Source organism: Myxocyprinus asiaticus, chromosome 20, assembly GCF_019703515.2.
Source record: "Myxocyprinus asiaticus isolate MX2 ecotype Aquarium Trade chromosome 20, UBuf_Myxa_2, whole genome shotgun sequence".
NCBI classification, from domain to species: domain Eukaryota; kingdom Metazoa; phylum Chordata; class Actinopteri; order Cypriniformes; family Catostomidae; genus Myxocyprinus; species Myxocyprinus asiaticus.
Genome location: NC_059363.1, coordinates 17880291 through 17891936, shown reverse-complemented (window position 1 = coordinate 17891936; position 11646 = coordinate 17880291). Strand labels below are relative to the sequence as shown.

The 11646-nt window shown below is 36.4% G+C and overlaps 1 protein-coding gene across 1 annotated transcript; it reads right to left on the bottom strand.

The window, feature by feature from the left end:
- Positions 1–407: 407 nt before the first annotated feature.
- LOC127410797 (GTPase IMAP family member 8-like) lies at positions 408–10104 on the bottom strand. The gene is made up of 6 exons (XM_051646002.1): positions 9806–10104; positions 9393–9455; positions 5164–5796; positions 4974–5042; positions 3796–4479; positions 408–2993 (listed from the first exon to the last, which is right to left on the bottom strand). Exons 1-6 carry the CDS (start codon positions 9819–9821, stop codon positions 1216–1218), a joined length of 3243 nt encoding a protein of 1080 aa, XP_051501962.1. The 5' UTR covers positions 9822–10104; the 3' UTR covers positions 408–1215.
- Positions 10105–11646: the final 1542 nt, after the last annotated feature.

Here is an 11646-nt window from a genome sequence, read left to right as displayed (position 1 = left end):
ATAATGAGATATTTTCATTTTGGGGTGAACTAACCCTTTAAGGCAGGAGTGGGGAACATCAGGCCTCAGAGCCATATAAGGCTGTTTTACCCGGTCCGCAAGGCCATTCAAGAAATAATTTGAAAAGCAAAAAAAAAAAAAAATGGCCTTAATTCCATTAAAAATAATTTTAAATAATTACAGCGCAAAATATTGTATAATAGAAAGACCTCTTTCATTCTTGCTGCATGAGAACGTACTGTTCTTTCCATTCAGTTATTTTATTTCTGTTAAGAATATTTTCTAATGTTCTGAATATTTATGTTCATATAAACACTAATTACCAGATCAACAATTTCACTAGAAAATAACACACAAATAACACATATTTTTTTACAAACTTTAATGTTAGATGTTAAAATATTTTAGATCAGAAGGTTAGAATTAGATGCACCCAATTTAGTGCAAATAATCAGAAAATCGTGAGAGAGTTACTTTTATAAAGGAGGAAAGTACCGTATCCTCTCATACTTTTGTGTGTTTATGACCTGTGTGAGTTCAGAAAATCACTGAACAAGAAGATGCTTTTACCAGACTTTATTCTTTGAAAATATATAGTGAAAAAAATGTACTTGGATCCCTTATGTACTTGGATAGCAGTTGATTTTAGATCCTATGAGTGGCCATGGTCTTTAGTGGATTAAAATAAAACACTGGCAACTTTCTGAAGTGCAGACAACAGAGATCATAAAATGTTAAATAAAAAATTAAGAAATTGAAATAAAAGTAGTAAAAGTGATAATAGACAGGATTTATTTTTCATAATAAATGTGTCAGTAAAGCCTTTGACACATCCTTTCTAGAATTATAACGATGTTATAAACATAAGACTGTTTCAGGATCTAGTAGTATAGTATGGCTGCGAGATTAAATGAGCATTTTGAGAACAAAAGAATGCTATATTTTTTAATATATGAGAAATTATTCATGCTCTGGGTGGAACTGATCTGGGGTGTGGTTAACTAATTGTCAACTGTATTTATTAAAATGAGGGAATTAAAATATCCCTTATAACAGCAAAAATGTCTCCCACAGCTGGGGTGTCTGAACTTTTAAATCCCTTAAATGTTTTCTTATAGAAATCATTATTATTGCTCCCTTAATGTCTTCACTATAATAATAATAGAAAGAATTGCAATGCATTGTATATTATCAAGGAAAGACACGTTCAATATCCTACAGTAAATCACATTTATCCTCATACTTCTTTTTCAGAACTTCAAACTCTATTTTATGTTTGTCTTCCATTTCTCTTATTTTTTCATTCAAATTTTTCTCTTTTTGCTTGGAAAGTTCACTCAATACATGGTACTCTTTATCATGCTCAAGCTTCATCTTCTCCATCTCTAAATCGTGCTTTAACATGAGAGCATGATAGTCTTTGGTGTATTTCTCTCTGAATTCATTAAATTCCTCTGCATGTTTTCGAGCCTCATCTTCATACTTCTTCTTCATTTCTTTTAATTTCCTTTCATACTCATCCTCCATCTCTTTACGTTCTCTCTCCTCCTGTTCTCGTCTGGCACGGTCTTCTTTCTTCCTTTTGGCCTCCTCCTCTTTCCGCTCCCTTTCAAATGCCTCTTCAAGCTTTTTCAGTTTCTCTCTATCCTCTTCCCTCCTCTTCTTCTCCTCTCTTACTCTTTTATGCCACTCCTCCTTCCATGACTTTTCCCACTCTTCTCTTTGTTTTCTCATCTCTACTTTACTGTTCTCATACTCTCTTTCAATTTTCTCCCTTTCTTTTCGTTCATGCTCAATTCTCTGATTCTCTTCTTCTTCTCTTTGTCTTTTCTCCTGCTCAAATTCCTCAATCATTTTCTTCTGTTTCAGTTCCCATTCACTCCGCTCCTCTTTAAGCCTTTTCTGATACTCTTCCTCTTGTTCTCTCTTCAGTCTCTTTTTATGAATTTCCTCCATTTCTCTCCTCTCTCTCTCATACTTTTCTCTGAATTCCTGGTCTCTCTTTTGTTGCTCTTTCTCTAATCTTTTTCGTTTCTTCTCTATTTCTTGCCAGTCCCTTTTCCATTGTTCCCGTTTCTTCTCTTCTTCAATTCTTCGCTGCTCTTCCGCTTCTTGTCTGTCTTTCTTCTCTTTTTTATCTTGTTCATCTCTTCTCCTAAGTTCATTTTGCAAGAACTCTTCCTTTATCATGAGTTCACCCTCTCTTACTTTCCTCTCTCTCTCCATTAGCTCTCTCTGTTCCTCCATTCTCCTCTTCATCTCTGCCAACTCCTTCTTATGTTTTTCACATAGACGTTTGTTTTCTCTTTCCATTTCCTCTTTCTTGGTTTGTAAAATTCTTTCCATTTCCTGTTGTATGGCAGCTTCTGCTTCTTTGAACATCTCATTGGTGTAACACCCTCCTCCATTTTTCTTAATCATTTTGTTGATTGAGTATACTAAATCACTCACCTGGTTAGAATCATCTTGTTTTGTATTATCAAAAACATGATATCTTTCCCCACAATCTCGAATTAGCTTGTTCATTTGTGAATCAGCTTCTTCCAAGAAACTCTCTATTGGTTCACCTTGCAGTGCATCACCATGAGTGAATATTATGATGCTAAACAGCCCAGCATTTTTTCCAAACGTCTCTTTGATTAGGTTCAGAGTTTCCTTTTCTTCATCTGTGAATCTACCAAATTTAAGTACCAGCAGAAACACGTGAGGTCCTGGAGAGAGGAGACTGATGCACTTCAGTATCTCTTTCTTCACTTCATCTATAGGGGTATGTGTGTCAAACAGGCCTGGAGTATCAACGACAGCAACTGGAATCCCATTAACATTTCCCTCTTCTTTTTGGCATGAAGATGTTACTGATTTAAAACTGGACTGAGATTTAAATGCCTTTTTGTTGAGTATGGTGTTTCCTGTGGCACTCTTCCCATTTCCAGTTTTTCCAACAAGTACAATTCTCAAACAGCTTGTGCTTGTTCTCTCCTTCTCATTCTCAGCTGGTGTGGGGAGAGGAGAAATATGTATTATTATTTACATTATACATACATCGCATGAGCGGATGTGCCGTTATGGTTGTATATCAGCACGACTGTGATTCGGTCCCACATAATCACAGCCTAGCTAAAGCTGGGAACCAACAGCATGATTACGAGAGTGATATTGCTTTTATACAACAGTTCAACAAACAAGAAAATAACTAAGTCAGGATAAACCAAGGAGCAAACCTAAAATGCTTGTGTGTGGAACTACTTTCTTACGTCATGGATCAGGATCTTGCTTAGGAACAGCCCAAGCCTCCGTTACTAATTTGAAAGCATCACTTTAGAACTAGTAATGATGACTTGGGCTGTTTCTAATAAGTTGCTGATGTAACAAGGTGTGTGTGAGAGATACAGAGAGAGAAAGAGAGGGAGATAAAGTGTTAGTGACATGCATCTGCAGCAACCCTCAGCAGTTACCAGCAGTATTGCTACTACAAAGAGCGATGCTGATAATTTAACTATATTTATCAGCTGTAGTGTGGTAGTTGTCAAAATCAAAACCAATGTTGTAATGGTTTTCTTTAAACAAGTTAGTTGCACACAAGTCCAATTCTTTCAGTCCAGCTTTTTAACAAGAGCAGTCTGTGACAACAGTTCTGCAGTGCCATGCATCTGTAAAACCAGAGCTCCATGAAACCACATGTTGTGATATCATATGCAAGTAGTAATGTTACGCTAAATAAAATTAAAAAAAAATCACATTCACATAAAATCTTGGATTTAGATTTTAAGGTTCCAGCTGACTGACATGTCTCACCTGTTTGTTTGATCACTTTTAGTTCTCTCATTTCTTTCTCCATGTCTTTAATTCTAGCCTCCAGATTAATTATTTTCTCCACCTGTGCTTCTGCATATGTGGCATATGAGTAACAAGTGTGACTGTTGATCTCAGCAATCTTCTGCAGCAGTTCTGAGACCTGCTTACTATCAGCTTTTCGGTTAATACTAAGTATGTGGTATTTGTTATCACATTTCTTAAATAATTTCTGAATGTCTTTGTTTCCACATATGAAATCAGTGACAACTTTGTCCTCCCTGTTCCCATCCCATGTGAACATGATCATCAAGCAATCCCAAAATTTGTGTTCAGTCGTGTCAAACATGTCACTCATTATTGCAAGTTCTCCTTGATCATCATCAGTGAGAGGATCAACAGGAAGGACCAGAATAAATGCATGAATGCTAAATGAACAAAGGGACAGAGCACGACATGTCTCATGCATCAGATCCTTTTGAGGGAGACACAAATTGGAATGTTCTGGCATTTGAACTAGGGTGACTCGATATCCACATACCACACCCTCTCTCGTCACACATTTATGGATGGTTTCATGACCAGACACGTCTGCTGACTCTGTCTGGCCCAGTATTATATTTGCTGCTAAAGTCTTCCCAACAGTGCTATTTCCAAACAGCACCAGATTGAGAGTTGGAACAGGCACTGAAATTAACAAACAAGAATAATTTGTTACTCTAGTTTAAGCATTTTTTCAAACTGTAAAAGTACAAGTTTATCACAAATAGTTTTATAGAGAGGAAGTATTTGAAACATTGAAGAAATTTACAATCTTCAGTGCAGAATTTTTGAATCAGATCTTCAAACCTTTTTTTTTTATTATCCAATTGTAGAAAATGTATATGCATTTCAACTAGGTACAGCACTGTTGACAACATGGGCCAACACTTCATTTTCATTATGGAATCCTGCATTAGGTAATATCATTAAGACACTCATTGCAAACTTGCATTACATGCTCAAAATAGTTTATATTTAAATTTAGTTGAATTATGTTTGATCTGTTCCTCCATGCACTGAACTGAATATGATGCACAAAAACTGAATATGATAAATGTAAATATGATACTAAGTTTGTCACATTTGTACGTGTGTTGTACGAGTGAAGATTAGGTACCATGGCTGTAATGATCACTTACTTTCTTCGTTTCTTGTTTTTTGAGATGATGGTTGCACAAATGATTCGAATTTGTGTTTAACATCAGATGCTTGGGGAGAATAAACAAAATGACTTCAAAATTACACATTTCTTTCTTAGATTTCAATCAATTTCATTTACAACAATGTGTAACCAGTTCATTCAAACTTTGTCTTATTTAAGTAACTTACAAAATCCTGTAAATTTTTCCTTCACTTTTTTCTTTGGCATCTCTGGTGGTGATTCATAAATTTCCAGGCTGAGATGATTTCCCTTATTGTCCTTATTCAAGTTAATTATTTGTCCAAATAGTTGATTTACTAAGCTGTGGTCACCTATGTACATTCTCTCTAAATTGTGGCACCTCCAATTATCTTTGAGAAAGCTTTGAAAAATTTTATTATCCTTAACATTACTGGAAGTGGCACTGGATTTTTTTGGTCTCTTCATCAATAGTACTATGGTATGTTTCTGTGCGTGATCTGACCAAGAGTTCAGGGTTTTAGTCATCAAATTTCTGTTCTTCTCAGCCAATGTATCTGGTTGCAGAATTAGTAGAAGCACATGTGGGCCTGGAGTGGACAAGGCCACACAAAGTTTCAGTGCCTGAGTAATTTGAATTTCAGGAACCTGTCTGTCAAATAGACATGGTGTGTTGACCACAGATATCCTTTGTTCCTCAATCTGTCCTCTAGCTATCTTAACACAATCTTGAAATAACCGAGGTGCTTCTGTGTCAAATGCATTTCTTCCCAAGAGCAAGTTTCCTACTGAGCTTTTGTCAGCCCAGTCTTCTCCCAACAACCAAATCCTTAATTCAGATACTACAATAAAAGATGAAAACATAAATTAGTCAAGACACACCTTGTATAAATTAAATCTTTTGTTTAAACAAGTAGTTATTATTTGTGTAAATTGACAGCATCTAAGGCAAACTCTGCGTGGTCATTCCTTTAATTTGTAAACTACAGCCTACATAATTCTGTTGTTGATATTTAACATTCTGTATAAGAAATATTTTAACTTCTGTACAACAATACTTCTATTTGAGTAACATAGCATCAGACATTCAATTCTGGAAAAAGACATTTTAATCCACTTTAAATTAGGTGTCTTTACTTTATGGATCCACCAGCAGGTCCATGGGGGCGCAATATCACAAAATATGTTTATGCTTAAAATGTTGAAGTCCCCAAATACATCCAGGGAGTGCTGAGTGACTCCAGCCAGGTCTCCTAAGCAACCAAATTGGCCCAGTTGCTAGGGAGGGTAGAGTCACATGGGGTAACCTCCTTGTGGTCACTATAATGTGGTTCGATCTCGGTGGGGTGCGTGGTGAGTTGTGCGTGGATGCCGTGGAGAATAGCATGAAGCCTCCACACGCGCTATGTCTCCATGGTAATGCGCTCAACAAGCCATGTGATAAGATGCATGGGTTGACGTTCTAAGACGCGGAGGCAACTGAGATTCGTCCTCCGCCACCCGGATTGAGGCGAGTCACTACGCCACCACGAAGTCCTAGAGCGCATTGGGAATTGGGCATTCCAAATTGGGGAGAAAAAGGAAGAAAAAAAAAAAGTCCCCGGATACAAAAGTCAGGCATATGTGGTATTATTTGATAGCTTAGAATCTGAACTTTGTATAGAATACCATCATTTTTGCATTTATGTTACATCAAATAAAATACTGTAAGGCCTGAAAACATCCACTTCGCAAATAAGTGCCAGAGGTAATGATGTGGAAATATTTATATGAACATGAAAGTCTTTGTTATACTCAAACCAACCAGTCTGGCACCAACAGTCATCCATACGATTATCTAATCAGCCAATCATGTGGCAGCAGTGCAGTACATAAAATCATGCAGATACGGGTCAGGAGCTTCAGTTAATGGGGAACCATTAACCATTAGAATGGGGAAAAATGTGATCTCAGTAAGTTGGACCGTGGCATGATTGTTGGTGCCAGACGGCTGGTTTGAGTATTTCTGTAACTGCTGATATCCTGGGATTTTCACGCACAACAGTCTCTAGAATTGTAGAAAATGTGAGTCTTTTTTAAATTTGGGGATTTTCTGGAATTTATTTATTTATTTTGTGCGTGTAAAAAATGGCTGGCAGCAGCCAGGGCCGGAGTGGGATTCATATTCAGCCCGGGATGTCATGTCCAAGTCAGCCCACACCCAAAAGAGGGGTTGGAGGTGAAGATGATAACAATAAAACAAGATCACAGCAAAAATATGCAATATATGTAATTACTTGAAAATTATTTAAGCTCTCCATGTCATTATACCACATACGGCATTCACTAAGATTTTCACTTTGTCATAAGACATCATTGTATGTGTTGTAAAAATAAGTGAATGTTAAAGGGATATTTGATCATTTCTTCACCCTCATGCCATCCCAGATGTGTATGACTTTCTTTTGCAGAACATGAATGAAGATGTTTAGAAGAACTGTTGGTCCATTCAATGCAAGTAAATGAGAAGCGGTGAGAAACAGATCAATAATTAAGTCATTTTTTTACTATAAATCTCCACTTTCACTTTCATAAGCACTCTTCTCTCTTAAGAGTTCTTCTTCTGTTTTTGGTGATTTACATAAGAATATCGCCCCCTACTAGGCAGGGAGGAGAATTTATAGTAAAAAAAAAAATGAAATATTGATCTGTTTCTCACCCACACCTATCATATCGCTTCTGAATACATGGATTAAACCACTGGAGTTGTATGGATTACTTTTATGCTGCATTTATGTGATTTTTGTACCTTCTGAGTTCTGATCACCATTCACTTGCATTGAAAGGACCAACAGAACTGAGAAATTCTTCTAAAAAGCTTAATTTGTGTTCAGTAGAAAACAGAAAGTCATACACATCTGGGATGGCATGAGGGTGAGTAAATGATGAGAGAAATTTCATTTTTGGGTGAACTAAGTTTATTTTAAAGACTATCTAGGCACATAATAACACTATAGAACTGTAACTGTTTATAACTCTTTCAAGATGTACAGGCTCACACTTTAAATGGTCAGTGCTTTGTATTTTAGATAATTAAAATAGCAACAGATCCAGTGAAATAATTAAGTTTGAGTGATTGTTTTTACATTTTTACATGCCATTCAAAAACGTGCCATTTTACAAAGATAAGAGTGAAATAAAAGACTAAAAATAACACATTTGTACTTTTCTTTTACTTGGAATGTAAATGTTCAGGACAAAGGCAAAATGGTCTCTTTAAGAGGGTTTTATCGCATAATACAACATTGAATGCACTCTGTGCAGTTTGTTTCATTGAGTTTAATCTTTTGAGAGCTGTAAAGTCCCATTATTTTCGTACCGTGTCATGCAGTTGCATCTGTATTCATTTACTTTAAGTATTCTGTTATTTTGTGACAAAAAAATAATTTTGCTATTATCATTCTGCACTGCTTGGTAAGAGGATTTCAGAGATTAATTGAGATTGTGAGACTGCAGTCAGTATTAAACTTGTGATGATCTTGTAGGCTACCTAAGCACGTTCATCCATTCAGCTATTAGTAGCCTATCTGTTCTCGATGGATCTTCTGTGATCCTTCCCGCACTGTTAAGTGAAGTGGCACAACATCAGTTTCGTCTGTCACAGGCTACTCTCTCATTTGTTTGGGTGTGAGATGATAAAATACAGACTGCGTCCGCTATTATACGGAACGCAATTCTGATCCTTTAAATACCGGATGTTACGGACTGTTGGCAATTATTATGCGACATATGATGAAAGTTTGTCAATCAACATGCGGACCTAACCGGCACAATTTTTGACCGGCCCAGCGGGAATTCTCCCGATCTTCCCGATTGCCACTCTGGCCCTGGCGGCAGCCCAAAAATGCACCAGAGTTTAAGAGGTTAAAATAAAAATTACGCATTTTTAACAATGTTCTTATGTGTTTAACCTGTTGATGTGCATGCCCCCCCCCCCCCAAGAACTGATGTCACTTTGCTTAAATTAGTTCACATTTACTGTATAGTCTAGTCAAAAAAGAGTTAATAATGTTGACAAATTATGAAGATGTATAATGTGTCAACATTATGAACAATTTTGAACAGCACACTATATAGTATATGTGAACTCATTTAAGCAAAGTAAAGTCAAACCCATGGGTGGGGTCAATGAGCATCAACAGGTTAAATTGTACTTACATTTAAAGTGGCTGCATGTAATTACACACAGTATGTAATAACATGGTAACACTAACCCTAAACATTACCCTAACCCTACCTGTACCTCAACTTCGGTAAATTCACAATGATTTTGCAGAAAAACACCTATGTACACAATCACTGTATCAAATGCTTTTTTTTTTTAAAATGTAAGTCCATAGTAGTTAAAGACACCTAATATAATGTGGGACCAGACATTTGATGTCCATAATACACTCACTGTTTGGAGGAGGACTCATGCTGCGTCTTCGTTTTGAAATTCCCCCTTCTATGCCAGATGGGGCTGTTGGTTATTTACAAAAACTGTTTATTTTAAGACAGTCACATTTCATATATTTTGTAGTAAAATTATTTTACATGTTAATAACATTTTAAAATCTGTTACAATTATGTCCTTTATCAATACGTTTTCAACAGGATTTTAAACTATAAGTTGGTAAATAAAGCACAATATTAATGAAGAGGCATGCTATTTTTGTTTAGTCTGGAGAGCAAGCTACTTGCATGTACCAAGCTTCACTAGAATTACAAATTAAGTTATAGTATGGAAAAATTCAATCAAATAGGCAAAAGTTCACATGATAGCTTTAAATACCCATGTAAAATGTATAAGCTATATTTGAGTATACTCACAGTCTTCAGACGCCATTTCAAATGGTTTGTGCCTCTCAAACAAACAAACAAAAGTGAAAATGATGGTGCAACTTCTGTCATGAATGCTTACAGGAAGCAGTGTTGCCAACTTAGCGTCTTTGTTAGATTTAGAGACTTTTCTGACCCCTTTAGTGACTTTTTTTCTCTTCTTCTTTAAAAAAGCACCTAGGGACAAATTTAGCGACTTTTTGGACAAACCTTAGCTACTTTCCATAGAAGAAAGTCGCCAGCCCGGTACTGCCCCGCGAGTGCGAGGTCTTGCTTTCCCACCGCAGACACACCTCTCTCTGCGTCTACTTTGTTCAGTAAGTGGCCGAGAGGGTCGTGTCTAGAAGGGATTCCTCTTGTGTCACCTTCTCACACATGCGCAGTCTGTTATGTATAGTCTACGTGTAACTACGTTCATCAGTTAACTATGTTTATCAAAAGAAAGACATATAAGGTTAAGACCAGTTCAAGATGGCTAGCAAAATAACAACGCCATGCTCATGAACTGCTTTCACATAAGCGATAATTATACAGCATTAAGAAGATGGCAACATATGTGCCACAGTGATGTACTTGAGGAATCGAGAATGGGCGGCGGGCGCTCCTCGTTGCTGCGAGTTCCGCAGCTTGCGCTTTTTCCCAGTCGAATCTCAGAAAAAGCAAACAAATGTGTCCCCACTCAAGATATACATCCACCGAGGTGCGGGTGCAATCTTTGTTAATGAAAATATAAAGTTGCAAATGGGGGGTTTAGAATCCCATCCTGCACATGCATTTACATTTCACACTCTCTGTCTGTTTCCCACTATTTTCTTGCTTCTCTTAACTCCATTTTACTGATGTACCAGCTTCCACCCACCAAAATGTGAAGTTAAAGCCAATTGGCATGTAAATAGTGACAATCATAATTTACAGCAAACAAAACACTGACTGGTGCATAGGCCTAAAATTCTGAGGTTTGACCAATCATTTTAGGAAAAAAAATAACGGGAATAATAGAAAAATATGATTGAATATTTCTTAATTTATTTAAAGACTACACTCACTGAGCACTTTATTAAGAACACATGTACACAAACATATTCATGCCATTATATAATCAGCCAATCATGTGGCAGCAGTGCAGTGCATAAAATCAGCAGATATGTGTCAGAAGCTTCAGTTAATGTTCACATCAACCATCAGAATGGTGAAAAAATGTGATCTCAGTGATTTCGACTGTGGCATGGTTTTTGGAGCTAGATCAAATCAAATCAAATCAAATCAAATCACTTTATTGTCACACAGCCATATACACAAGTGCAATGGTGTGTGAAATTCTTGGGTGCAGTTCCGATCAATATAGCAGTCGTGACAGTGATGAGACATATACCAATTTACAATAACATCAAATTAACACAACACAATTTAAACATCTGTTATACACATAATTACACTCAACAATATACAAATAATAACATACACTGTACAGTTTACAATACGCTGTTTTTGTTTTTGTTTTTTTTTTTTTTTTTTTTTTTTTACTATATAGATACACATTATTCAATAAAAATTAAAAATTAAAATATATATTAAAAAAAAGTATATATATATATAGAATGTACAGTATTGTACTGTATTGACATTCAGGCTGTCGGTTGATAGTCAGTTTGTTAAGAGAGACATAATATAATAATAATAATATAATTTATGACAGTCCAGTGTGAGATATAAGAGTAAGGGTAATAAAGTGCAGTGCTGATGTATATTGATCATGAGAGATCAAGAGTTCAGAAGTCTGATTGCTTGGGGGAAGAAGCTATCATGGAGTCGGCTGGTGCGGGTCCTGATGC